The sequence below is a fragment of the Phoca vitulina genome, unplaced genomic scaffold, assembly GCF_004348235.1.
Source record: "Phoca vitulina isolate PV1807 unplaced genomic scaffold, GSC_HSeal_1.0 scaffold16, whole genome shotgun sequence".
Taxonomy (NCBI): Eukaryota; Metazoa; Chordata; class Mammalia; order Carnivora; family Phocidae; genus Phoca; species Phoca vitulina.
Window position 1 is genome coordinate 30519454 of NW_022589719.1, and position 27722 is coordinate 30547175.

The 27722-nt window shown below is 55.7% G+C and overlaps 3 protein-coding genes across 9 annotated transcripts; 2 read left to right on the forward strand and 1 right to left on the reverse strand.

The window, feature by feature from the left end:
• Positions 1-564: 564 nt before the first annotated feature.
• On the forward strand, positions 565-18194 carry FERMT3 (fermitin family member 3). Its single transcript, XM_032414674.1, has 15 exons — positions 565-751; positions 1249-1509; positions 4309-4542; positions 4744-4863; positions 4976-5144; positions 5384-5486; positions 15385-15492; positions 15656-15790; positions 15878-15927; positions 16035-16159; positions 16390-16496; positions 16582-16815; positions 17170-17294; positions 17723-17864; positions 17992-18194. Exons 2-15 carry the CDS (start codon positions 1350-1352, stop codon positions 18169-18171), a joined length of 1992 nt encoding a protein of 663 aa, XP_032270565.1. The 5' UTR covers positions 565-751; positions 1249-1349; the 3' UTR covers positions 18172-18194.
• A 317-nt stretch (positions 18195-18511) lies between these two features.
• TRPT1 (tRNA phosphotransferase 1) lies at positions 18512-23175 on the reverse strand. Of its 2 annotated transcripts, none has more exons than XM_032414683.1 (8): positions 23138-23175; positions 20350-20433; positions 20139-20220; positions 19455-19624; positions 19190-19364; positions 18936-18992; positions 18750-18860; positions 18512-18620 (listed from the first exon to the last, which is right to left on the reverse strand). In XM_032414683.1, the coding sequence occupies exons 2-8, from the start codon at positions 20422-20424 to the stop codon at positions 18526-18528; spliced, it is 765 nt and encodes a 254-aa protein (XP_032270574.1). In that variant the 5' UTR covers positions 20425-20433; positions 23138-23175; the 3' UTR covers positions 18512-18525. The 2 variants fall into 2 exon arrangements, with proteins under 2 accessions (XP_032270574.1, XP_032270573.1); XM_032414682.1 differs by lacking the exon at positions 23138-23175 and adding an exon at positions 20628-20835.
• Positions 20909-27526, forward strand: NUDT22 (nudix hydrolase 22). Of its 6 annotated transcripts, none has more exons than XM_032414678.1 (12): positions 21695-21769; positions 22134-22232; positions 22928-23025; positions 23164-23257; positions 23574-23794; positions 23962-24072; positions 24605-24697; positions 25456-25549; positions 26043-26206; positions 26314-26478; positions 27174-27260; positions 27354-27526. In XM_032414678.1, the coding sequence occupies exons 5-12, from the start codon at positions 23772-23774 to the stop codon at positions 27457-27459; spliced, it is 843 nt and encodes a 280-aa protein (XP_032270569.1). In that variant the 5' UTR covers positions 21695-21769; positions 22134-22232; positions 22928-23025; positions 23164-23257; positions 23574-23771; the 3' UTR covers positions 27460-27526. The 6 variants fall into 6 exon arrangements, with proteins under 6 accessions (XP_032270566.1, XP_032270571.1, XP_032270567.1 ...); XM_032414679.1 differs by having other exon boundaries at positions 26317-26478; XM_032414681.1 differs by lacking the exon at positions 23962-24072.
• The last annotated feature ends 196 nt before the right edge of the window (positions 27527-27722 follow it).

The window sequence follows — 27722 nt, forward strand, 5'->3', positions numbered from 1 at the left end:
GCCCTGGAGGCGTGGGGCCAGGAGGTTGTGAATGACCAGGGGCCAATTCTGGTTCAGCTGTTGCCTCGGGCGGCTCGAAGGTTTACGTGTTTGGAAATAGAGGCCCTAACTGGGGACAGGAAACACTTAAGGAAGCTGTTTGCCTCGGGGTCTTCTTCAAGGATCTATTTGTAGGTGATAAGGGACCTCCCGGGCTGGAGCTCCCTTGAACTTCCAGCTTCCTAAATCACCTGGATCCGATCCTTTGAGCTGCACGGCTCTTCCTCCCGACAGCACAGTGACGTGCCATGGCCCAAAGGCCCCCACACCCCCCAACTCTGTGACAGGCTGGAGATGGGAGGTGACTTCCTCCTGGGGACTCTGGGTGTAGAGAACATGAGTCGGTGACTTCCCTAGTTCAAACTGAGCTGCTTCCCTCCAGACGAGGGGACGCTCCGTGTGGTGGTAGGACCCCGGCTGGCTCCTCCCTTGCTTCCTGTGCTCCCCGGGAACAAAGGTGGGGCCACAAATGGGAGCCCTGGGCAGCCTGCTGGCAGTTCGCTTCCTGCACCCGGCGTGGGCCCTCCCTGGGGAGGGGCTGAGCCCGCCCTGCTCATGATAAGGCGCAAGGGCTGCCCTCCGAAGAAAGCTCCAAAGAGAAAGCAAAGGGGGAAGGAAGCACTCACTGAGCTGCAGGTGTTTAGACTGAGGCCAGGAGTGGCTGACACTCCAACCCCTCCGCACCTGCAGCCCCCAGACCCTTACAGGCAAGGTAAGCTGGGGCAGCGGCTGAAGGCCCAACCACCCTTGTCCTCACCCTCCTGCAGCCCCTCTGCCCTGCATGCCTCTCTCCATGCGGCACCCTGGACTTCTCACGGCCCTAGAGAGGCCTTGGCTGGCTTGGGATGTCTGGATCCGGGCTTTGGGCCAGGAGAGGGAGTATTTTCTGATTTGGGTCCCCCACCATTTCCAGGGTGGGCAGCTGCCAGTGTGGGTTTGGGGGTGAAATGTGGGCTGGGGAGGCAGATGGAGGTTGTGCCAGGCTCTGGCATCAAGCTGGGTGATCTTGAGTGAGCCCATTTCTCACTCTTTCCGGGCCTCGGTCTTCCTGTCTGTAAGATGGGAGTGGGTTGGACAGCCCCGTGCAGCTAGACCACTGGAAATGGTGAGAGGGCCTGAGGTTTGCCTGGACCAGCTCAGCGCCCATGTCTCGCTGCTGCCGTGACATCCTGGCCCACCGGCATGCTCTCTGCTCCCCTGCCTGTCCAGGTCACCACAGGGCCACTTCTACTTGAACGTGGGCAGCCTACAAGGCCCCGGCCCCCTGCCCGCCGTGCCTCCTTCCCAGCCTCCGGAGAGCCGCCACAGCCATGGCGGGGATGAAGACGGCCACCGGCGACTACATCGACTCGTCCTGGGAGCTGCGGGTGTTCGTGGGAGAGGAGGACCCGGAGGCCGAGTCTGTCACCCTCCGGGTCACGGGGGAGTCGCACATCGGCGGGGTGCTCCTGAAGGTCGTGGAGGAGATTAGTGAGTGTCCCACTGCCCACGCTGCTGACCTCAGCACCACGGGGCGGCTGTAACTGGGTCCACGGGCACTTCCGGGCCGCCCAATGGGCCGCACTCGATAACCCCGCCACAGTGACTCAGGCACCCGCTTAATCATTTGGTTCCAAAACAGACATTTCCCCAACTTCCCCTCCCTCCCGCAATCTTCCCCCCCTTCCTCCCACTCCAGCTGGTTCTGCTGAGTCCCCAAGGGGTCTGTTCACCCACTTCTGGGGGCAGGAGGGGCCTGGCCCGGGCCAAGGCAGAGGCTACATTCGAGGTCTCGGGGGAGAGCAGGGGACCTGGGGCTGGCTGCCATACCGTGTCCCCGGGGCGGAAGCCCTCCACAGGCTGGTGACGGGCCTAGCCTGGGTGGGAAGGCCCTGCCCCCACAGGAAGTTACAGCAGAACAGCCTGTGGCGTCAGGCGTGGAGAGGAGCAAGGTTAGTGACATGGGGGCTTCCCATCCCCTTTCCCTGCCAGGGGTCGGGGCTGCCTCTTCCTGGGAGGGTGGCAGGCACACCCCGATAGGCAGAGCCAGGCTGCCTCAGAGCCAGCCAACCCACCACGTGCAGCCTGGGAGGCAGGTTGGCTGGCTTGTGGACAGACGGGGCCCCGGGAGAGCCCGGCCACAGGCCTGAGGTAGTGAAGGAGCTTCCAACAGGCAGGGCCCGAGGAGGCTGTGAAAGCAGAAGTGGGAAACAGAGGGTCCCTCAGGAGACTGGGCGTCAGGCCAAGCTGCAGACAGGCCTGGGCTGAGCTAGGGCAGAGGGGGTGAAGAGACGGGGCCCCAAGGGAAGACCTGGTTGGCTCCAGGGCAGGGCACACGAGCCGTGCAAGAGGCCTAAATAAAGAGTCAGTCAGTTAGAGCTGATCCCCCAACCCGTTGCTGGGTCCCCCCAGGAGTAAGTCCCTTCAGCTCCTGTCCCCTGCAGTGGGGACACTGTCCCTACCCTTCCTAATCCCGCTCATTCCTGAGTATATCAGATGTCGACTAAGGCTCCATTAAGCCAGACCCCACGCTATACCAGCCCCTGCCTTCGTGGAGTATGGCCAGGCGGGTGAGGTGGACCCTCCACTCCCAGCACGGGGCTGAACGCCAGCCTCAGCGCAGGGGGAGAGAGCACAGGGCCTGGAGCCAGAGGGGCTGCCCGCAGCCGGGACGGGGAGACTCCCTAGGAGAGTCCCAAGAGGGGCCACGGCATAGGGGGGGCAAGGCGTGATGTTGGTGCACGGATGTGTTCTGAACTGGGGCCTCCAGGCCAGGGAGAACAAGAAAAGAGATTGGGGTGGCTGCCATTAGGAGTTGAGACTACTGGAGGTGGGAGCGGCCACCGAAGGGTTTTCAACCACTTACATCTAGACCGGCCCCTCGGGGAGGGGTGTGCTGGAGGCAGGGAGACAGGTCCTCCAATGGTGGGCAGTGAGGACAGACAAGAGGGTGGATTTTGGAGATGAGATTGGCATCAATGAAACGTGGTGGCTACACTTGGAAAGGATAGTGCTCAGGCCTGGCGGGGAAGTCCTGTCGCCCAGCCCCCAGATGCCCTGCAGAGGAGCCAGCAAGGAGGGAGAAGGGCCTCCGTCCAGGGTCAGGCAGAATGAGTTTCCCGCGTGCCTTGGGGGCTGGAAGTAGGAGTTACTGCATTTCTGTCCCAGAGGCAGGCACGTGGCCTGGTGAACATGTCTCTGGAGCTACTGAAGCCGGTGGGCATGTCCTTTTGCCCCTGGCATGTGGGTTTCTGGCCCGGGGCCCAGGGCAGGGCCTGGTCCTGAGGTATGGTGTGTTTGGGGATGGAAGCAGGAAGATGAGGCCGTGGACCAGGCAGGACCCCTGGGAAGAGGCCAGGGTGGCGGAGGAAGGGAATCGGAACCAGGGAAGGACAGGAGCAGGCCAGGAGAAGGGGCCAAGGAGGACAAAACAGGAGCCAAATGTCAAGAGGAGATGGGGGGTGGGTGCCGCAAAGCCAGAACAGAGTGAGGGCAGCGGCTCCAAGGACTCGGAGAGGTTGGACAGATTGAGCCAGAGAATCTCTTGCATTTGGCAGCTCCGGTGACATTAGGGAGGGAGGAGGGGGGAGGGCAGCAAGAGACAGACCACTGGCGGGGAAGGGCTTTGCACACCCTAGAGGGTTGCGTCCAGCCTTTGTCTTTGTGCTCACCACACGCCAGCCCGCACTCCTGGACGGAGATGTGTCATCTGTCACTAGCTGCAGGACGAGAGCAGTGTCCGTGGTTCGGACTGAATCCTCACTCGGGGGCGTTAACCTGCCACACACACTGGAACAGGCGAGGTTCCATGTCCACAGGGTTGGGATGATGACTACTCACATCTCACGAACTACAAAACCGAGGCCCTGAGAGCTGAAGGCCTTGGCCAAGGGCACAGAACGTGTAACCGAGAAACGTTTCTGGAGGGCCTACTGTGACCGGCACAGCCCCAGGGCCCCAGCAGAGCCTCGGCCTCCCGGGATCCCGGGAAAGCCGGGGAGAGGCCAGTCAGCCAGGAATTAGGGGCGGTGCTATTCGGGGCAGCCCATGGGCCGGGGTGCTTGAGGTGGAGGCCCCTGGATTCTGGGTGGGGGACTCCCCTGGGGAGAGATGCCGCGACTGAGCCCCGCAGAACGAGCAGGGTGAGCCAGCAGAGAGCCATCCTGCCGTGACCTCAGTCCTTGACCCCGAGCCAACCCAGCCTGGCCCGCGCTGGCCTTGGCTGGTGCTCAGCACCGGGGGCCGGGCCCTCCAGGGCTGACGTGCCCCTGCCTCCCCGCGGCCCCACAGAGCGCAAGCAGGACTGGTCGGACCACGCCATTTGGTGGGAGCAGAAAAGACAATGGCTGCTGCAGACGCACTGGACCCTGGACAAGTATGGCATCCTGGCCGACGCCCGCCTCTTCTTCGGGCCCCAGCACCGGCCCGTCATCCTGCGGCTGCCTAACCGCCGGGCCCTGCGCCTGCGCGCCAGCTTCTCCCAGCCCCTCTTCCAGGCCGTGGCCGCCATCTGCCGCCTCCTCAGTGAGTCCCCTGCGGGTCCCCGCTCTCCCAGCCCGGCCAGGGTCTCCCCACGTTACTGGCCCAGCCATTGTCACGTGGGCCTTGCAGTCCTGTCCCCGATCCGGCCTGCAGGGCTGTGACCTGCCCCAGAGTACCCGGGAGGGGGGCGGGAAGGTTCCAGGGCAGGACCCCGGCCCCTGCTGAGGTCCCAGCTCCCCTCAGGTATCCGGCACCCTGAGGAGCTGTCTCTGCTCCGGGCTCCTGAGAAGAAGGAGAAGAAGAAGAAGGAGAAGGAGCCGGAAGAGGAGTTGTATGACTTGACCAAGGTCGTCCTGGCTGGGGGTGAGCACACGCTGGGCAGGCCAGGGGCTGGGCGCTGGCACCGGGCCCCCCAACCCCCCACCCGCGGCCGGGGCTGGGGGCTGGGCCTGTCTAATCCTGTCCCGCGCTCCAGGCGTGGCACCTGCATTGTTCCGGGGGATGCCAGCCCACTTCTCAGACAGCGCCCAGACCGAAGCCTGCTATCACATGCTGAGCCGGCCGCAGCCGCCGCCGGACCCCCTCTTGCTCCAGCGCCTGCCTCGGCCCAGTTCCCTGTTGGACAAGACCCAGCTCCACAGCAGGTGGTCTGCCTGCCTGCTCTGCAGCCTGGGGCCCTGTCCCCTTGGGTCTGGGCTCCCACTGCCAGGGCCCACGCCCTCCCCTGTACCCTTACCCCAAATCCATACCTCCTGTTTCCAGGCCTTTCTTAAATGTGTGCTTGCCCTTGATCAAGGCCCCCCCCCCGCCCCCGCCCAGCCCCCCGCCACGCCCCAGCTCTGTACCTGCGTCAGCCCTGACCTCTGCCCATGCTATGGCCCAGGTGGCTGGACTCCTCGCGGTGCCTCATGCAGCAGGGGATCAAGGCCGGGGACATGCTCTGGCTGCGCTTTAAGTACTACAGCTTCTTCGACCTGGATCCCAAGGTGGGCTGGGACAGGGGACAGCGGGGGTCTGGGTCAGTGAGACATGGGGACTTAGGGTCAGGGGTCTGGGCTCTGGGAACGTGAGAGACTAGCAGGGCGTCTGTCCATCTATCCATTGCCTCATCTGCACTCCTGTTTCTTAACTCCACCACTGTCTGGGCAGTGTAGACAGGGGCAGGCGCCCCTAGGAAGCCTGCTCAGGTGGGAGATGCCTCCCACCTAGACTCAGAGAAGCCTTCCTGGAAGGGGTGACACTGGGATCTGCAGGTTTGGGGTGGGCGAGGGACGAGGTTTGCAGGCAGGGCTGTGTGCATCTCTCCCTCCCTGCCTTCCGTCCCTCCTGGCAATCAATCCATGGGCTCCATGCAGCCCTCTCAGAAACCATCAGACCCCACAGGCGCTCCCTCGCCTGTGACCCTTTTCTCTCCCCCCTTCACTGCAAAACTTCTAAATGCCATTGTTTACCGAATCCTTGGAATCTAGTGTCCTTGCTCCCCAGAATCCTGCCCCCTGTTTCCAGGTCTTTCCTGTGGGTGCTCCCGGACTCCCTCTCTCTCCTCAGCCAGATTTATCCTGGCATCTTCTGTCCCCATCCACACACAGGGAGGACACCTGCTGAGGTGACCATGCCTGCATGCTCTCTGTCCCCTGCTCTCTTCCCTCCTGCTTCTTACTAGGCCACTTGTGACCCCCACAAGCTTGGGGGTTCTCCAGATGCCTGGTCCAGGCTCCCCCCACTCTTCCTCCTGTCTCCACAGCCTCTGGGGGTTGGCAAACCCAGAAGGCCCTCCCCAGCCATCCTTATCCCCTTGCCCGTTATAGCTCCCAAGAGTGTAATCTCTAGTGCAGACCTTCTCCCCTGAGCTCTAGACTCGAGTGTCCAGGTGGCCCGGCTCTGCTCACGCATCTAACAGGCATCTCAGACTCCTGCCTGAACCGGAAGTCGTGATCCCCAGCCTGCGCAGCACATCCTCCCACCTTTCACGGATTCATTGCAAAAGCTTTCATGGATTCGTTGCTTACGCCATTCTGGATCCTTCCCTTTCCTTCCTACCTCATCCATCTATCCATCTCTGTGCCCTGTTCATCCTCCCTTGAACTAAAATCCCAAACCACCCATTCTTCTCTGTCTTTTCATCTGTCCATCTGTCCGGGGACCAGCCCATGTCATGTTGGTTAGCACACGCCTCCTAATGCCCCTCTCTCCCCTCTTGGCCTCTCCAAGCTCCACACCACGTCTGGAATGAACAGACACGAGGCCATGTCACTCCTGTGGCTGCCTGTGGCTCCAGCTGCCGAGCCCCCAGGCCCCTGCCTGATCGGGTCCCTGCCCATCTGTCCCCCCTCCCTCTCTTCCACCCTCGGCCCCTTCCTCTCCCGCGGACTTTATTGTCCCCATCCCAGCTCTTCCTGCCTTACTTTGGATTGAGTGGTTTTCATGATTCCATTTTGTCTCCTTTATATTAATTTATTAGCTATACTTAAAAAAAATGGTTTTGGTGGTTGCTTTAGGGGCTCTAGCACAGGCACGCTATTACCACCCAGTAATACTCTAGCGCTTCTGCGTGAGAAACTTCCAACAGGACACTTGCATTTCCCCCCTCGGCCTCTACATTCCTGTTATCACACACTTCAATTCTGCAGGTGTCAAAACCCTCAAGACACTGTCATTCTTGTTGCTGTCATTATTCTTACCACGGCTGTATTGAGAAATAATTCATATACCATATCATCTGCCCATTTAAATGGACAACTCAATGGTTTTTAGTACATTCACAGAGTTGGGCAACCATCAACACAATCAGTTTTAAAACATTTTCATCACCCCGAAAAGAAAATCATACCCATCAACAGTCATTCCCCATTTATCCCTTACCCACGGAGCCCCAGACAACTCCTCATCTCCTTTCTGTCTCTATAGATTTGCCCATCCTGGACATTTCCTATAAATGTGATCATACAGTGTTTGGCTTTTTGTGTCTGGTTTCCTGCCCTTGGCATTATGTTTTCCTGTTTTAGCATGTTTCAGGGTTTCATTACTTTTTACTGCAAAATAGGATATCATTGTAGGGATATACCACATTTTATTGATCCATTCAGCAATTAATAGACATTTGGTTTCCATCTCCCCACCCACGTGTTGGCTATTATGAATAAGGCTGCTATGAATATTCATGTACAAGTTTTTGAGTGGTCATATCTTTTCATTTCTCTTAGTGTAGACCTAGGAATAGAATTGTTGAATCATTATCGCTATTACTTTTACTTTAACCCGTCAATCATTTTTTTGGTGGAACTTTTTGTTTTGAAATAACTGGAGATTCCCAGGCAGTTGTAAGAAATAATTCACAGGGCGCCTGGGTGGCTCAGTTGTTAAATGTCTGCCTTCGGCTCAGGTCCTGATCCCAGGGTCCTGGGATCGAGTCCCGCATCGGGCTCCCTGCTCAGCGGGAAGCCTGCTTCTCCCTCTCCTACTCTCCTGGCTGTGTTCCCTCTCTCGCTGTCTCTCTCTGTCAAATAAATAAATAAAATCTTTAAAAAAAAAAAAAAAAGAAATAATTCACAGAAGGCGCCTGGCTGCCTCAGTGGGTAGAGCATGCGACTCTCACACTTATCATTTCCTGTGCTCTTTATTCCCGCGTATAGATCCACATTTCCAGCTGGTCTCATTTTCTGTCTGCCTGAAGGACTTCCTTTAACATTTCTTGTGGTGCTCATCTACTGGTGGTGATTCTTTCAGCTTTTGTATGTCTGAATCAGTCATTATTTTACCTTTGATTTTGAAAGATGTTTTAACTTGGTGTAGAATTCTTGGGTGACGGTTTGTTTCTTATGGTACTTTATTTATTTACTTATTTTTAAGATTTTATTTATTTATTTGAGAGAGCGTGTGTGCAAGAGAGAGAGTGCACAAGTCAGGGGAGAGTGGCAAAGGGGGAGGGAGAAGCAGACTCCCCACTGAGCAGGGAACCCGATGCATGGGGCTCGATCCCTGGACCCTGGGATCATGACCTGAGCCGAAGGCAGACGCTTAACTGACTGAGCCACCCAGGAGCCCCATCACTGGTTTTAAACAGTGTGATTATCATATGCCTTGGTTCTCTTCAGGTTTTTCATGCTTGGGGTTCAGTGAGCTTCTTGAATCTGTGAGTTAATAGTTTGCATCAAATTTGGAAAATTTGGGGTTGTTATTTTTTCAGGTTTTTTTTTTCCCTCCCTCCCTTGATGGGATTCCAACTGCATTAACTATTAGACTGCTTAGCATCATCCCACAGCCCACTGATGCTCTGTTCATTTCTTTTTTTAGGTCGTTTTTCCAGTCTTATTTTTCTGTGTTGCATATTGAGTAGGTCTCTTGCTCTGTCTTCAAGTTTACTAATCTTTCTTCTGCCATGTTGAATCTGCCATGGATTTCATGCCTACAAGTTTAACTGAGACCTTTTTAATAGTTTCCATGGCTCTTAAAATGCTCCTGTCTCTCTACCTGTTGAACACACATGATGTATTTGTAGTAACTCTTCATGTTTTTATCTACTAATTCTGTATCTAGTAATTCTTTTCTTGATTTGTTTCTATAGACACTCCCCTCGTTATGACTTGTATTTTTCTGCTTGTTTTCATGCCTGGTCATTTTTTTCCCTTTATTTTTGGGGGAGAGAGAGCATGAACAGGGTGAGGGGCAGAAGGAGAAGCAGGCTTTCTGCTGAGCAGGGAGCCCAATGCGGGGCTCGATCCCGAGACTCCGAGATGATGACTTGAGCCAAAGGCAGATGCTTTTTTTTTTTTTTTTAAAGATTTTATTTATTTATTTGACAGAAAGACAGCGAGAGAGGGAACACAAGGAGGGGAGTAGGAGAGGGAGAAGCTGACTTCCCACTGAGCAGAGAGCCCAATGTGGGGCTCGATCCCAGGACCCTGGGATCATGGCCTGAGCCGAAGGCAGATGATTAAGGACTGATCCACCCAGGCACCCCCCCGAAGGCAGATGCTTAACTGACTGAGCCACCTAGGTGTCCCTTGTTGTTTTTTTCTTTTTGTACGTGATCATTTTTTATCTGATGGCAGACAGACACTACAAATTTTATATTCTTGGGTGCTAGATTTTTTTTCTATAGTCCTTTAAGTATTTTTAAACCTTGTTTAGGGATGAAGTTAAACTACTTGGAGACAGTTTGATCCTTCCAAGGCTTGCCTTGAATGTTAATTAGGCAGGACAAAAGCATCCTCTAATATAGGGCTAATTTACCCCATTACTGAGGCAATTGCCTTCAGAGTACTCTATCTAATGTGCCATGCATCATGAGGCTTCTCTAATCTGGCTTTTGGGAGTGTGAACTATTTCCACCCTTAAGTGAGCTCTGGTAAATGTTCCATCTGCTCCTTTCAAGTTTTGTTTTGTTTTTGTTTTTGTTTTTTATCAGCCTTGGGTAGTTTCCTTACACACATACACTGATCAGTGCTTAGCTAAAGATTCAAGAAGAGCCCTCTGCTGATCTCCAGAGCTTTCTCTCTGTGCAGCTCTCTCCTCTACAGGACTCTGTCCTGTGAATTCTAGCTGCCTTGGACTCACCAAATGCTAAACTACATTTCTTAACTTGGGGAATATGCTGGGTTCTATTTGGGGTCCCCTTCCCTGTGCAACTCTCTCTGGGCAACAAGCTGGGGCAATCAGGATTCACCATGTTTGTTTCCCTTCTGTCAGGGATCACTGTTCTGTGTGGTCTCTTGTCCAATATCTAAAAACCACTGGGTCTTTGTTGCTCTCTTTGTTTTTTGTGTGTGTTTTTTTTTTAAAGATTTTATTTTTAAGTAATCTCTGCACCCAGCGTGGGGCTTGAACTTATAACCGCGAGATCAAGAGTTGCATGTTCTACCAACTGAGCCAGCCAGTTGCCCCTGTTGTCTTTGTTTTCAAAATGAAAATTTAGGGGCGCCTGGGTGGCTCAGTCATTAAGCATCTGCCTTCAGCTTGGGTCATGATCCCGGGGTCCTGGGATTGAGCCCCACATCGGGCTCCCTGCTTTGTGGGAAGCCTCTTCTCCCTCTCCCACTCCCTCTGCTTGTGTTCCCTCTCTCGCTGTGTCTCTCTCTGTCAAATTAAAAAAAAAAAAAAAATGAAAATTTAAAAACAAAATTTTCTTTTTTAATATTCTTCTTTTAAGTTTTTATTTATTTATTTAAGTAATCTCTACACCCAACATGGGGCTCAAACTTATGACCCCAAAATCAAGAGTTGCATGCTCTTCTGACTGAGCCAGCCAGGCACCCCAAAATTTTCTTATAGTTCACAATTGCTAGATTTTATTTTCTTATTTTTCTATTAATTGTGCACAATTAGAAGAGAGACCCCCAAAAGATACTCTTGTAAGATACTCTTTATGTGGCTATGGCTTCTCCTTTGGGGTCTTCACAGTGATGAAGTGGGAAGTTCCATAGCCATGCCCCTCCAACACTGCAGCCCAACCACAAAACTCTTTTCAAACTGGTGGATTGCTTTAGGATATCAGTCAGTGTTATCTTTTTTGTGGAACCATAGAAGGTAGCACTCTAGACCCACTGTGCAACTGTTGTCCTTGGACTGCTATTCTCTATTTCCTGGGAATCCCTCTATTGGACTTCTTGGTTCCTGAATCTCATGTGTTCCTCTGTTGACTAACTCCTTCGTTTGGATGAAACATATATTTCAATAGCTTCCCCTAAAATGGTAAGTGATTTGAAATCCTGCATGTCTGAAAAGGTCACTGTTCTACCCTCACTCAGATGTTAGTTTGGCTAGGTATAGAATTCTAGGTTGGAAATATTTTCCTGCCAAATCTGAAGCCACCTTCCCATTGTCCTCTGGATCCCAGTGGTTCTATTAAGGAGTCTAATGCCATTTTGTTTTCAATCCTTCCATGTGAGACCCTTTTATTTTTTCTTGGAGAGGGAGGGGAGATATCAGAAGCTTTTAGAATCTTCTCCTCATCTCATGATGCTTTAAAATCTCTCAATACTATGTCCTAGTATGGATCTTTCTTCATTGATTGGCCTGCACACTTGCTGAGCCCTTTCAGATGAGGAACTTGAGTCTTTCAGTTCTGGAGAAATGTCCTAACCAATCTCTTTAATCATTTCCTCCCCACCACTTTTCTGTTCCTTTCTTCTGGAACTCAGTAGATATTAGACCCCCTAGATTGCTTCTTCAAAGAAAACACATAGACATTTATCTTGTCTTTCTCATGTCTTTTTTCTTTTTTAAGATTTTTTATTTTTAAGTAATCTCTACACCCAGCGTGGAGCTCAAACTCACAATTCCAAGATCAAATGTTGCACACTCCACCGACTGAGCCAGCCAGGCACCCCTTGTCTTTCTCATTTCTAAGTTTGTTGTCTTTTTGTTTTACTTTCTGGACAGGGCTTTGACTTATCTTTCAAATGATCTATTGAATTTTTAATTTCTGCAACTGTATTTTTTTTTAAGTTCTAAGAGCTTTTATTTTCTGGTGTTCCTTTGTAAGTTTGTTTGTTGGTTTGTTAGTAGAACATACATTTAGAAAAATGTACAAATGTATCCAACACATCAAGCAGCAGGATTTCACCAGCCCCCAGAAGCCCCTTTCATACCCCTTCCAGTCAGTATCTCCCTTGGGGGAGGCAATAATGTTAATTCTAATACCACAGATAGTTCAGCCTGTGCTTGAAATCTACATAAATGAAATCACACAGTCTGTACTCTTCTGTGTCTGGCTTTTTTCACTCAGCATTATGCTTGTATGATTCATCCACAGTGCATACAGTTGTAGCTTATTCTTTCTCATTGGTGTGTGACATTCCATTATGTCAATATACCATAATTAATTTTCCATTCTACTGTTAATGTGCATTGCACAGTTTCCAGATTGGTACCATTATGAATAAAGATGCTATGAACATTCCAATAATGTCTTTTGGTGAACATATGTACACATTTCTGTAAGGTTTGTGCCCAGAGGTGGAATTGCTGGATTACAGGGCAGCTTTGGTTTAACTGTGGCAGGTAGCTGTTAAGCAGCTTTCCAAGGTGGTTGTACCAAAGTTACACCCCCATCAGCAGTGTCCAAAAATTTAGCTTGTTCCACAGCTTCACTGGTGCTTGGTGTTTCCTATCGTTTCCATGGTAGCCATTCTGGTAGGTGTGTAATGGTATCTCATAGGGTTTTTTGTTTATTTGGATTTTTTTTTTAACAGCTTTACTTAGATATAACTTACATACCATAAAAATCACTCATCGTAAGCATTCAGTTTGATCATATTCAGTAAATTTATACAGTTGGGCAGCCATCACCGCAATCAAGTTTTAGAACATTTCATCACCCCAGAAGGTTCTCTAGTGCCCATTTGCAATCGTTCCTCCTCCCACACATAACCCCAGACAATCACTGATGTGCCTTTTATGTGGCTTTCAGATTTCTCTGATGACTAATCAGGTTGAGCCCTTTTTCATAGGGCTACTCGCCATTTGGATATCCTCTTTAGTGAAGTTTCTGCTCAACTTCTTTGCCAATTGTTAATATTGAGTTGCTTGTCTTTCATATTGCTTTATAGGAGTTCTTTATATATTCTGTATATGGGTAGTACTTTGTCAGATAAATATATGGTGATTATAGTTTCCCACCCTGTGCTTTTCCTTTTCATTCTCTTAATGGTTTATTTTGATAAAAAGAAGTTCCTAATTTTTAATATAATCTGACTTCTATTTTTAAATATTTTTTTTTATGATGAATATCTTTTGTGTCCTGTTAAAAAAATCTTTTTTATTCCAAGATCACAAAGATGCAGTCATACTTTTCTCTAAAAGCTTTATTGTTTTAACTTTCATGTTTAGATCTGCAATCCAGCTGGTGTTGATATTTGTATGTGGTGTGAGGTAGGGGAACAAAACAATTAAAAAAAAAAATGCGGGTAACCAATAGACACAGTATCATTTATTGAAAACAGCAACCTTTCCCCAGTGACTGCCGGGTCACCTTTGTCATAAGTCAGGTGAATATAAGTGTATGGGTCTCTCTCTGACTCTCTGGTTCCATTCATCAATTTGTCTCTCTTCACCAATGCCACACAACCCTAATTACTATACCTTTATAATTATGTTCTTTTTTTAACACAGCATCCCGTTCTTGTGTTATGGGTACAGCATTTTGTCTCCCTAAAGATTTTGCCTGGTTGAAGTTTTCTTCTGCTCCCTACTCTCTTGGTTTCCTCCAAGCTCTGTCTTTTCTGTTTTTCTTGGTCTCTATAGTTTCTGCCACAGCTGTCCTTACACTGGGGTAATCCTTGCCTGCCCTTTCATATTGAGAGGCAAGACTCTAGGAAGCCACTGAAAACCCTGAGTGGATGAATAGGGCTTAGCACTTTGGGGGCTTCCTGGGGGTGCTGGGGTAGGCATGTCATCGCTCTTTGTGGGGGTTTTCTCTTTGGCTCATCAGTTTCTCAGCAGTGAACCCTCTGATCTCCCGACTGGGAAAAGAAGGCTCACTGTCAAAGTCTTGGGTGACAAGTGGGGAAGGGCTGGGGGTGTCCCACCTTTCACAATGTCAACCTTCTCTCAGTTCACCTGTTTTGAACACAGTGCACCCCCTCACTCCCTCTGCTTGTGTTCCCTCTTTCACTGTGTCTCTCTCTGTCAAATAAATAAATAAAATCTTTAAAAAAAAAAAAGATTTTATTTATTTATTTGACAGAGAGAGAGAGAGAGCACAAGTAGGCAAAGAGGCAAGCAGTGGGAGAGGGAGAAGCAGGCTCCCGGCAGAGCAAGGAGCCCGATGTGGGGCTCGATCCCAGGACCCTGGGACCATGACCCAAGCCGAAGGCAGACGCTTAACGACTGAGCCACCCAGGCGCCCCTGTTTCCTGACTATTTTCAAAACTTATTCATGCCTTTACCTCAGAACGAGAGAGGGTTTGAAAGAGCAAGAGATCCCAGCTCTCTCTCGCTGTAACTCAGTTCCCGTTCATGTTTCTGCTTTCCATCTGCCAAAATGTTGTCAGCATCCCTCACCTGCCGTAGTTCCTGCTCTCTTCTTTGTCTTTTTGTGTTTACCCTTTTTATGCCTTTGCTATCAATGTTGGTGGGTTTCAGAGGGAGCACAGGCTTGGTCTTCTGTGGGTAACTGGGATCCCCCTTGAGCTTCGCACTCCCTGTTCCTTCTCTCTGGAATGTTCTTCCTATCACTCTTCCCTTTAGTGGCCCATTGCCATTCTTCAGGTCTCAGGGCAGTCTGTTGCCTCCTCAAGGAAGACTTCCTGGAATGCTTCCTTATGTGGAGTAGCTCCCTGCACCCCAGCTCCATTCTCTCTCATCGCCATCATCCTTGGCGTGTCCTTGCCTGAGGGTGTGAGTGAATGGCCCCATGGAAGCTATTTTCTTTATTTATTGCTTTTTTTTTTTTTTTAGATTTATTTATTTGACAGAGAGAGAGGGAACACAAGCAGGGGGAGTGGGAGAGGGAGAAGTAGGCTTCCCGCTGAGCAGGGAGCCCGATGCGGGGCTCGATCCCAGGACCCTGGGAACATGACCCGAGCTGAAGGCAGATGCCCAAAGACTGAGCCACCCAGGCGCCCCTTATTTATTGCTTTTATCGCAGTCTTGAATCATCTCACTTACTGACTGACTGGTTTGCTCAGTCCCCCTTCTGCCCCGACAAGTGCACAGCAGACATACAGTCAACATCTGTGCAAAAAGTCTTACAGGGAAAAAGGTGTCACTTGTCTGGGCGGCCGTAAGGCTGGCGTTGGGGTCTGCTGCCCAGGTGGGGCCGCGAGCTGAGCTTGTCACTGCACAAAGGCAGGGCTGGTGGCTGAGGCTCACGGGGTCCAGGAACACAGGGAGCTCAGGGCCATTGGCACCGACTGAACCCAGCCTCCCCCACCCCTGCTGTAGACAGACCCGGTGCGGCTGACCCAGCTGTATGAGCAGGCTCGGTGGGACCTGCTGCTGGAGGAGACCGACTGCACCGAGGAGGAGATGATGGTGTTCGCAGCCCTGCAGGTGTCCGGCGGGCCGGGGGAGCTGGGGGGTGGTGGGGCGCAGGCTGAGCCCAGGGCAGGGAGGGTCTGCCAAGGTGGGGCCCCATCTTCGGGAAGCCCCACTTGGGGTGCTGTGGGCTAGTGGGCCACCCACTTAGCCCTCCCTGGCCACGCACCCCACCCAGTACCACATCAACAAGCTGTCCCAGAGCGGGGAGGTGGGCGAACCAACTGGCACAGACCCGGGGCTGGACGACCTGGATGCAGCCCTGAACAACCTGGAGGTGAAGCTGGAGGGGTCGGCATCCACGGATATGCTGGTGAGGAGGGGCTCTGGTCAGGGGTTGGTGTTGGGGTCAGGGTCAAGTGTGGGGATCTGGTCCCCCTCTGACTCCTCTTCTCTGCAGGACAACCTCACCACCATCCCGGAACTCAAGGACCATCTCCGGATCTTCCGGTGAGTTTGCGCCCAGCGTTGGCAGCCCCGCTGCAGGGGCCCAGTGTGGAGAGAGAGCCCAGGAGGGAGGGAGGCAGCCTGTCACAAAACTCCTGCCTCACCCTCAGGCCCCGGAAGCTAACCCTAAAGGGGTACCGCCAGCACTGGGTGGTGTTCAAGGAGACCACCCTGTCCTACTACAAGAGCCAGGATGAGGCCCCGGGGGACCCCATTCAGCAGCTCAACCTCAAGGGTGAGTGAGGGTGGCCTGGCCAGGACAGGGACAAGGGCAGGAGCAGGCTGGGGGCCTACCCGGCCCCCCTGTGGGCTGGGAGGTGAAAGCTCTCACCTCCGTTTCCCCCTGGGGGCAGGAGAAGACACCCTGTGTGCCGAGGCATTGTGCTGGGCTAGCATCGGCCCAGGGACCTCTCGGGCAGGGCCCCCCCTTCCCAGCCTCCTACCCACCCCTTCGTCTCCCTCTAGGCTGCGAGGTGGTCCCCGATGTCAATGTCTCAGGCCAGAAGTTCTGCATCAAACTCCTAGTACCCTCCCCTGAGGGCATGAGTGAGATCTACCTGCGGTGCCAGGATGTAAGTCAGGGCAAGGCTGAGGCTGGAGTGGGCAGGGGGACAGGGGTGCCGGGGGCTGAACCAGAGCCTGTTCCTCACCCCCCAGGAGAAGCAGTATGCCCACTGGATGGCCGGCTGCCGACTGGCGTCTAAGGGCCGCACCATGGCGGACAGCAGCTACACCAGCGAAGTGCAGGCCATTCTGGCCTTCCTCAGCCTGCAGCGGACAGGGGGCGGGGGCTCAGGCAACCACCCCCAGGGCCCTGAAGCCTCTGCCGAGGGCCTCAACCCCTACGGCCTCGTTGCCCCCCGCTTCCAGCGGAAGTTCAAGGCCAAGCAGGTGCCGGAGGAAGCGGGTGGTGGGTAGGACCGCAGCGTTTACCTGGCCACCCTTGGCCCCTGGATCGCCACAGAGCCTTCCTTTAGAAAGCCACGTGCTCACTCATTCCGTCTCCTTCTCCTACCCGTGTCCTTGAGACTGAGCACGCCGGTGCCCACCCTCTGGGAGAGGTCACTGCCGGCTTCCACTTCAGGGCCTGGCTCAGCTCCTACCTGCGGAGGGGTGAGAGGGTGCAGGCCACGGCCCCACACCGGGCCCCACCCCTGCTCCAGGCTCAGCATCCTGTCTCCCTGGTGGGGACGGGCAGGGGGACTCAGGGGCTTTGAGGGCCCCTCACCTGGTATGGTCCCACAGCTCACCCCCCGGATCCTGGAAGCCCACCAGAACGTGGCCCAGCTTTCGCTGTCCGAGGCCCAGCTGCGCTTCATCCAGGCCTGGCAGTCCCTGCCCGACTTCGGCATCTCCTACGTGGTGGTCAGGTACGGCCCCAGCCGCCACCCGAAGCCTCCCTTCCCGCCATCCCGCACCCCTGCAGCAAACACCAGAGTGAGGGATCAGGCCAGCAGGGCTGCGGACCCGTCCCGCTGGAGGCCGCCGTTCGCGGCTGTGCCGGGGGCTGCCCTCTGCCCGTTCCCAAGCCTGCAAAGATAGAGCCAACCAACAGTGACGACGCTACCAAAAAAAGTTGTCAGTGAAAGGCATGGACACTTTGCCTGAGGCTGCCAAGTGCTATTATAATGATTCTAGCAGTTAACCCTCATTTCCCAGCTGAGGAACTTGAGGCCCGGAGACGCTAGCTGACACCCGCACAACTTGCCCGGGGACGCGGCCCCAGGCTCTCCGGGTGGGCTCTGGGGCCGTGCAGGGCGGAGCTCTGGCTCACAGTCTCTCCCGCCCCGGGAACTAGGTTCAAGGGCAGCAGGAAGGATGAGATCCTGGGCATCGCCAACAACAGACTGATCCGCATCGACTTGGCCGTGGGCGACGTGGTCAAGACCTGGCGCTTCAGCAACATGCGCCAGTGGAATGTCAACTGGGACATCCGGCAGGTGGGCCAAGCGTAAGGGCCAGGGCGAGGGCAGGCTCCAGGGGACCCCGGCCAGGCCCAGCCAGGGCAGGACGGGGGCTGCTCTCCTCCCCCTCCCCGACCAGCCCCTCTGACTGCCCGCTCTGCAGGTGGCCATCGAGTTTGACGAGCACATCAACGTGGCCTTCAGCTGCATGTCGGCCAGCTGCCGCATCGTGCACGAGTACATCGGGGGCTACATTTTCCTGTCGACGCGGGAGCGGGCCCGCGGAGAAGAGCTGGACGAGGATCTCTTCCTGCAGCTCACAGGAGGCCATGAGGCCTTCTGAGGCCTGTCTTAGCGCCCCCACTTTGCTCACTACCTGCTATGGCCACGCCTAAGCCCACACCCTCTCCAGACATGCACCGAGCTGGGCACATTCACCTGCTGTCCCTGGTTCTGTGCAGACCAGGGACCTACCCGGGCCAGACTCTGCCATCTCCCAGGCTAGGGAGGGTGGGTTATGAGCTCGTACAATGCCCGCCCTTCCCTTGTCCGAGTGGCCAGGACCAACACCACTGACCCAGCTAGAGTTCCTGAGCACATGAGGACAACTGGCTGTAGCTACGGGATGATGATAATTCATGGTTTCAAACTGGAGCTTCTTTTTTGTTATCTTTTTACATTTTTTAAAATAAATATTTTATTGTTGGATCATCCTTCTTCCTCTGGAGCTGTACTTGGGGTCACTCTGACACTCCGTCTCCTCTTCATTACTAGCCAAGGAGAGGGACTTTCCTGAGATAGAGACAAGAGGTTAGGGAAAGGGAGACAGAAGTCAGCCTGGGGCTAGGAGCTGGGAGGGAGGAGAGGGCAGAGGGCACAGGCTCCAGGCACCACGAACAGGAGGAGGGTGGTGGTTCTCACGGGTAGGGCGTAGCTGCAGGGCCTCCTTGAAGTACTTGGGAAGCAGGAAGCCATCAGCATTCCCTGGAGTCAGGATCACTCCATTGGCAGAGCGGAAGAAGGGGATTCCATCTGCAGACAAAGCCAGATTTGGGACTCCTGCCCTCTCTGAAGCCCTAGGGCAGTCCCCGCTGTGTCCAGGCTCACCTGCCAGGGCCCGGGGCCCGTCAATGAACACAGCCACTTCGCAATTTGGCCGCATGCCTGTGGAGACAATTGGAGCTGGGGCCTGGGGCACTTGGGAGCCAGTCATCAAACCTGGGCAGGCTCAGCGGGAGGTCCTGGGCTCAGGGGCGGGGATGGGGTTACTATAGCAGGCAGAGCATGGAGTGGCCTTGGACAAGAGAAGGTATGATCCTTGGAGAGGGACCTGGTAAGGACAGCTGGGGAGGGCCACTGACCACTGACGACACCAGGGTCCCCAGGCAGTCCCGGGGCCAGGTGGATATGGGTCCTTCCCCGGCAGGACAGGCCCTTGAGCAGGATGGATGGCCAGTGCTGCCAGAATGTGCCATGGACAAGCCTCAGGGGCAAGGCCTGTGGGGTCTCCAGGGGCATCAGCTCCAACTCAGGTACCTGGGGTGGCGGGGGGAATGGACGGCAGTGAGACCCCCCTCACGGGCAGGGGTCCCACCTGGCTCTCCCACTGGTCCCCTTAGCGCCCACCTGCAGGGAGTGACCCTGATTGGCCCGGATGAGAAGGCCGGTCCCGGGCTCCCCTGGCTGCAGGGCAAACCGCTGCTTCCTGTTGGTGTCCACCACGCGCTGCACGTCTTCAGCCGAGAAGCTGTGGAACTGGGGCAGCTCCAGGAGGGCACACAGGGGCACGAAGCCATCTGCGGACAGGCAGGATGCTCAGGAGCTGAACTGGTTCTGGCCTGGGCCAGAGGTAAGAGTGGGAGCCACAGGCAACCAGAACAGAGCCTGGGCGCGTGGCGGGGGTCGCAGGGGTTTACCTGTAAGAGTCTCCCCTTTCTGAGCCTCCATTTCCTCAACTTACATGGGACTAGGATCTGCCTCGGGGAGGGTCACAAAGATAAAGTGTCCCTTTTTTAGCATAGTACCCTGCCCAGAATGGATACTCAGTAAACAGCAGTTACCCCAACAGCCCCCAGTACCCACTCTTAGGTAAGTGTCTATTGGGCCACTGCACCGGGGGTATGGCCAGGCCTGGCCTCCCAGTTTGCTCTAGACAGGATACTGGGCTCTGGGCCTCGGTGCTCCCTGCACATGGAGGAGATGGGCCCTCTGTGCCGTCCCCGTGGGGCCATGGGGCAGGGCAGCACAGACAGGCTCACACTGCTCCCTCGCCGCCAACCACTCACCTCAGTCTTCAAGATTCTCACTTACCAGCCCTCATGGGAAGCCCGAGCTTCAAGGCCCCGTGCCGCAGGGCATAGGACAGAGCCTTGGACAGCTGCACATCTCGGTCCTGTAAGAGCCCAGAGGTGGTCCCGGGTCCACTCCCACCCCGCCAGCATATTCCAGGGAGCCAGGGCATCAAGTCCTCTTCCTCTACCCTCCCACCAAGAAAGTGGGGGTGAGGGTGGGGTGGGCGCACCTGTTCCCGGGGTCTGTGAGCCCTTCTACCCCTGGGTCCTGTGGTTTCCTGCCTCCTTCCTCCAGGGGAGTTCATGGCTAAGACCTGCGAGGAACAGTGATATGTGGGGACGGTTAAGGACCCTCTCATGCCCCCGTCCTGCCCAGCATGTCACAAAGCCTCAGGATGTGAGAGCTGGGAGGCGGATATCCTGCTCATTAAATTCACTTCCCGCCCCCAACTCCCTGATACAGATAGGGAAACTGAGGCCAGCAGGCAAGATTTGCCCAAGGTCACACCGTGTCCGCCACGGATCCCAGGGAAGCCGAGCCCCGGCGCTCCAGGCTCGCGGGGCTGCCCCGCAAAGTGGGCCTCAGGAGGCGGCCCGGGCCTTCAGGCTAACGGGGCGGAAGCGTCAGGACCGGCCAAGACAGACAGAGTTAGGAGGCGGGAACCCGGGACGGCTGGCTCCCGGACTCGGCGGCATGGCAGCCGCCCCGCGGACCGAGGCGCAGGGACCGGCCAATGAGAAGCCGGGGAAGAAGGGGATGGGCACTTCCGCTTCGGGAAAAGGGGCGGAGCCTGCGGGCCGCGCAGTCGGGTGAGTGCCGGCTGGAGGCTTGAGCTTCCGCATCCTGCAAGGGGTCCCGGCGCCCCAGGGGTGGGTGGCAGGACCCTGGTTTGGGAGAAATGGGCATAAAGGGGGTGACTGGACTCAGGACCCCCGGGTGGTAGAGATGCGCGGGAGTCCCAGGGATGTGTGGCAGCCGGACTCTCGGGGCTCTTGCTGGGCTAAGACACTCTATTGCCCAGGGAGTGGTCATGGGGGTACAGAAGGGCTGGGGGCACGCTAAGGAGGTCTGTGGCAGAGGGGGCCAGCTGCTGGGCCCAGGGGTCGCTGTGGGGCTCTCGGGGTGACAGGCCTGGCTGTGTCCTCCCCCAGAGCTGCCCTGTCCAGATCATGGACCCTGAAGTGTCCGTGCTGCTGCAGTGCCCCCCAGGTGGGCTTCGGGAGGAGCAGGTGCGGGCTGAGCTGAGCCCAGACCACGACCGTCGCCCACTGCCAGGAGGGGACGAGGCCATCGCTGCCATCTGGGAGAGCCGGCTACGGGCTCAGCCCTGGCTCTTTGACGCCCCCAAGTTCCGCCTGCACTCAGCCATCTTGGCACCCACTGGCTCACAGGGCCCACAACTGCTCCTGCGCCTGGGCCTGACTTCCTACCGAGACTTCCTGGGCACTAACTGGGCCAGCTCGGCTTCCTGGCTGCGACAGCAGGGGGCCGCTGACTGGGGTGACAAGCAAGCCTACCTGGCAGACCCACTGGGGGTTGGCGCCACACTGACCACTGCAGATAACTTCCTTGTCTTCCTGCGTCGCTCTCGGCAGGTGGCCGAGGCACCTGGGCTGGTGGATGTGCCTGGTGGGCACCCTGAGCCTCAGGTGAGATGCCAGGCTGGGTGCAAAGGCACAAAGACTCAGCTCAGCTTTGTTTTCCTCATCCCTTAAAGGGGGGGATGGGTGGTGACCTGGTGCTTCTCTGAAAGACTGCCCAGGGCAGCACCTCAGCCTCTCATTGACCCCTGTTTCAGACCTGTGGGAAGCCAGGGGATGATGGGAGGTGGGGGGGTGGGGAAGAGAGGACTGGCTGGATCTCTGGTTGTCCATCTGGAAATGGCAGGCCTGGGTCAGGGGATCACCAAGACTCTTATCTATGCCTAACCAGGCCCTCAAGGCCAGCAAATAATTGGGGGGGAGGCAGGGTGGGAAGAGATGGGGAACAGGGGCTGAGCCTGACCTCTCCCAGGCCGTGTGCCCTGGTGACAGCCCCCTGCACAAGGACCTCCCTGGGGAGCTGGTGGTGCATGAACTCTTCTCCAGTGTCCTCCAGGAGATCTGTGATGAGGTGAGTGCAGGGTGCCCCAGACAGGTGGGCAAGAAGGGAGGGGGTAGAACATGCCAGAATTCCCCAGGTGTGGGCTGGCAGGAGAGTCTGCAGGCATCTGGCATTGGGAGAAGAGCTTGGCTTTGCAGTCAGGCACAAGTGGAATGGAATTCTAGCCCTCATATCTGTGTGCCTCAAGCTCTTCCTCTTTAAAATAGGAACAATAGGGGCACTTGGGTGGCTCAGTTGGTTAAGCATCTGCCTTCGGCTCAAGTCATGATCTTAGGGTCCTGGGATCAAGCCCCGTGTTGGGCTCCCTGCTCATCAGGGAGTCTGCTTCTCCCTCTGTCCCTCCCCCACACTTGTGCTCTCTCTCTCTCAAATAAATAAAACCTTAAAAATTTTTTTAAAACTAAAAAAAAAAAGGAACAATGATAAATGTCTTGCCTACTTCCCTCCCCTCCCCCGTGTGTTGAAAAGAGGAGTAAATGAGAGTCCCAGTTACTACAGATTTCCCTTGGGTGATCCTGGGCAAATTGTTCGGTCTCCTGGGTTCTGCTTTCCCATCTGTAATATGAACATGCCTAAGATCTGACATTTTGTGATTCTGGGCACTTGAACTACGAACAGTAAAATGCTGTACAAGGATAATGTTCTTCATTGAGAAGGGCAGGGATGTGGGCAGTGGGCAGTGACAGGTGGACCTCCTGTCCCAGGTGAACGTGCCACTGTGCACCCTGAGCCAGCCACTGCTATTGGGCATCGCCTGCAATGAGACCAGTGCCGGCCGCGCCAGTGCCGAGTTCTACGTCCAGTGAGTGAGCTCTGGGGTACAGGGTCCTGGGTCCTGGGATAGGTGGGTGGTTGAGGGGAATGGCTGAGGCAGCTGGGGTTCCCCAAAGATCCTCCAGGGACTGAGCACTCACCAAGCCACTGTCCTGTCCTTTTGCAGGTGCAGCCTGACTTCCGAGCAGGTGAAGAAGTACTACTTGAGTGGGGGAGCCGAGGCCCACGAGTCTACCAGAATCATCTTCGTGGAGACACAGGTGTGGAGTGGCAAAGTGTGTCTTGCTTGGACAAGGAGCTGGTGTTGGGCTTTGCATAGGCCGGGTGATGCATGTCTGTCTCCCTGGGGCTAGGTCAGATGGGGCTGCTAAATCTCTTAGAGCTCTCCTCCGGAGCCACAAGGCCTCTTTGGGGATGCCCTCAGTCCAAGAGACGGCCAGGAACCTCTTCAGCCTCCTTAACGTGTCTCCCTAGGGACGGTGAAGTGCAGAGGGTTCTGAGGCTCAGGAACACTGGGTACAGCTCCCGCAAGAGACCTGAGGGCTGGATGTTGGGGGTCTTACTTTCTCCCCACAGAGGGTATGGAGGTTGCAGGAGACCGAAATGTGGGCTGAGCTCTGCCCCTCGGCTAAAGGCGCTATCTTCCTCTACAACCAAGTCCAGGGAAGTCCCACCTGAGTCGCCCTAGGGCCCTCAACCCTCGCACAACTTGGAAGACAATAAAGGACTTTATTCTTGGATTCCATTGGCATCTGCTGTTTCCGTGAGACAGAGATGGACCGCTGGGAGAGACCTGGGTGGGTGAGAGACAGGACGAGTGTCTTGGGAAACAACAACAAAAACCCAGCCTCAGTTTTCCCCTCTGCAAACTGGGAGGAGGACCGAGGCCCCCTTACCAGGATGTGGTGAGGGTTCGGGCCTCCTATGGGGTGGAAGCTGCTTTATGAAAGATGTCTCGCTGCAGAGTAACAGCCGTGTTCCCGGGACAGAGCGACGGAAGCTGGGTCAAAAGCCTCAGTGAGGGCAGGCAACGTCCCTCCCGCTTTGCGGACGGGCGCCAGGAGTCTTTCCGCAGGTCCGCGGGCCTCGACCTCGTTGGGTGGGCCTGAGGCGCCAAAAGCCAATGGGTGTGCGGGGTGTGGCCTTCTACGCACTTCCGGACCCGCCGGTTCTGTGGGCGTGGCCTGGGTGTCTAAGCCAATGAGGACGTGGGGGCGGGCCTGCATAGGCGCAGGAGTTTGGCGGCCGCGGAATCCGTGAGCGCAGCGGAGGCGGGGCTTGGCGAGCCCCTCCTTCACCCGCCCCCCACCCCCCCAAGCTCCCAGGGTGGGTAGGGGGTCCCGGCGTCCCGGCGTCCGGGACTTCTTGTCCCCGGACACCGAGAGCAGTGTGGGGAAGGGCTCCGGACGCCCGGGTCAGAGGCAGGGACAGGTCCAGGACACTGGGGTCTGGTCCTGAGTAAAGGAGGCCCCACCGCCCCTGGCTTCCCCAAGGCTGCTTCAGTTTCCCTTCGCAAGTAAACAGGGCCAGACCCTTCCCTTGAAGTGCTTGAAGTGTGGTCCCATCCTGGTCCCAATGCACAACTCTTTGTGGCCTCCTTTCACCAGCCGCCTGCCTGTCGCCATGCTGTCCCTGTGCCTCTGCGGGTTGTGGCGCCGCAGCCCCCCCATCCGGCTCTTCTCAGCGGCCACCGGGCAGCGGTGAGTCGGGGGCCGGGGGCAGGCCCCCATCATTCGGTGGGTTTTTGTTGAGGAGGGCCTGCCCGGCTCCAGGCCTGGACCTAGGTACAATAGTTGTGAGCTGTCTACTCTGTGTCAAGTGCCTTACAGGCTTGTTTCAGGTAACCCTCCCCTTCACGACTGAGGACACAAGATCAAAGATTAAGGGACGACCCCCAAGATCATACAGCGAGTTCAGTGGCAAAAGTGGAATTTGAGTCCGAGCCAAACTCTGCTCTTTTCACGACTGTGGTGGTCGTCAAGCATCACTGAGCAACTCACTGGGGGGGTGGGGCTGGGGGTGGTTTACAAAAACGCAAATTCCTGGACCCTGTTCTGGAGATTCCGATCTGCAGGAATGAACTGGGGCTCAGGAATCTGTTTTTTTTAAACAAGCTTCCTGGGTGTTTCTGCCACAAGGGGTCTGAGGGCTACACATTGAGATGTTCTGATCTGCACCATACCTGAAATGCTCAAAAAGGGAGGGATGATTTGGAGATGGATCTCCCTTGGCACGAGCCTCAGCTTCCTCACCTCCTGGTTTCTTTTTCTTTTTTTCTTTCTTTCTTTCTCTTTCTTCCTTCCTCCCTCCCTCCCTTCCTTTCTCCTTTTCTTTTCTTTCTTTCCTTTCCCTCCTGGTTTCTGAGTTGAGGAGTGTGGTCCAGGGGCTCTGGGAGGGGGAATGGAGGAATATCCTCTGTGTTTCCATAGCCCCTGCAGTTTCTGGCCTATCTCCACAGGTCTGGCCCCAGGAACTACTATGAACTGTTAGGGGTGCATCCTGGTGCCAGCACTGAAGAAGTTAAACGAGCTTTCTTCTCCAAGTCCAAAGAGGTACCAGGTGTCCTAGGTGGGGAGGAGGGGGGGGGGGTCCGTCTGATTCAGATAGGGTACATTTCAGATTCCCAGGAGTGGAGTTGAGTGGCTCACTCTGGATGCCACATTCCCTCAGCATGTATAGAGAGTGGGAGGTGCCCCGAGGACAAAGGTCTGGCCAGTTGGGAGGAAAGGTTGGGGGCAGGAGCCAGGGGTTCTGTGTGACGGGCTGGACGTTGTTCTTTTGACCTGCCTGCTCTTCAGAAGGCCTGGACCAGGGCATATAGTGAGAGCCAGGCAGCAGGTGGGGATGGCTTGAACAAGGGGAGGGGGCAGGAGTCTGTGCTTCCTGACTCTCTGGCCTTCTAGAGGGGTGGGCACCCTGAGAGGGAGGGTACTGTCCAGGCAGGGCCTCCGGGAATGACTTGAGCCTTTGTGGGTGGATGTCATTGGGATGGGTTCTGTGAAGGGACATGCAAAAAGAGCTGAAGGGAGTCCTGCCCCACCCCAGCTGCACCCTGACCGGGACCCTGGGAATCCAGCCCTGCACAGCCGCTTTGTGGAGCTGAGCGAAGCATACCGAGTGCTCAGCCGAGAGCACAGCCGCCGCAACTATGATCTCGGGCTCTGCTCAGCAACTCCTCCGAAGTCTGCAGGAACCGCAGCCCATGCCCGGTGAGCTCACCAGGCACACGGGTATAGCCATTCTGCCCCTGGCATGCCCTGCCCCCCGAGTCTCCTGGGGAGCCTCATCCCCGCTCTTCCTTTCTTCTCCCTCCCAGCAGCTCCTGGGAGCCCCCCAGTGCACAGTACTGGGCCCAGTTTCATGGCGTGAGGCCTCAGGGACCAGAGTCGAGGCAGCAGCGGCAGCGGCACAACCAGCGGGTCCTGGGGTACTGCCTCCTGGTCATGCTGGCGGGCATGGGCCTGCACTACGTGGCCTTCAGGTGCCTCCCTGCCTTCCCCCCCAGGGTGATGGGCGGAGGGGGGGGAAGCCCGGTGTGGTCAGCTTACATCCACACCACCTCTGGGGCCTGTACTTCTGTGTCTCTCCAGCTAAGAATGGCATGAAATTGGCCTCCTGAGCGTCATCTTACTTGGCCAAGGCAGCTCTGCACTCACTAAAGGCTAATGTCATTTTCAGGTTTTTTGGCATTTGAATGTAAATCTTTGGTGCTGGAGCCAACCAAGAGCATGCACAAGAAGGAAATATGTTGTAACTGGGCCTCAGCAGCAACCATCCTCACTTGTTGGGCAACCAGCTGTCTCCCTGCCACGCTTTTATGCATGCCATGGATACTGAGGTTCTACGATAAAGATACCTAAGGGCTGGTGCCCACAGCTAGCAGCCTGCCTAGCTCAGCGATGGAGTTAGATCTATACCCTTTCTAGTCTCCTGCGAGGACGAACACCCTGATGTTCAGAACCGCTGTCACCACCTTCAACAGGGCAGCCAGGGACCTGGGTCACCGGTGGACCCTGGATAAGCCCTGGCCATTCTGGGCCCCTCTCCCCACGTAGGACAGGCAATTAGGCAGAGGTCCTCACAGATGTAAAGCTGTGAGACCCTAGAGTGGCATGGATGGCATGGGTTGGATTTGGGGGGCCGCAGGGATTGGGGTTAATTGCAACCCCCTTGCAGGAAGCTGGAGCAGATGCACCGGAGCTTCATGGATGAAAAGGATCGGATCATCACAGCCATCTACAATGACACACGGGCCCGGGCCAGGTCTGTCCCTGCTCCGTCCTGCCCTCCTTTCAGTGTCCTGGCACCAGCCTCCGAGATCCTCCGTCCTGACCACCCAGGTGCTCTCTCCTGCAGGGCCAACAGAGCCAGGCTCCAGGAGAAACTGCAGAGGCAGCAGCTGCAGCCACCCCCAGGAGACCCGGGGGTTGTGGCGCCGCCGGACACAAGCACCCGCCCCTGAGCGGCTCACTTGGTGGGGGCTACCCCGCGGGACTTCCCATTCCCCAAAACGCGTGCAATAAAGTGCTTTTCAGAGCTCGTGTCCGGCTCCTTGCTTCAGGCCCAGCGGCCCCCTCCCGGGCCTCGCCGGGAGACGGCACCCCGCCCTCCGGGTCCTGGCGGCGGCGACCCGGGAGCCCGGCCCCCTGGGCGGCGCGTCCCCTTTCCCCTGCTGCGGCGGGAGGGGTGTGTGTGTGTGTGTGTGTGTGTGTGTGTGTGTGTGTG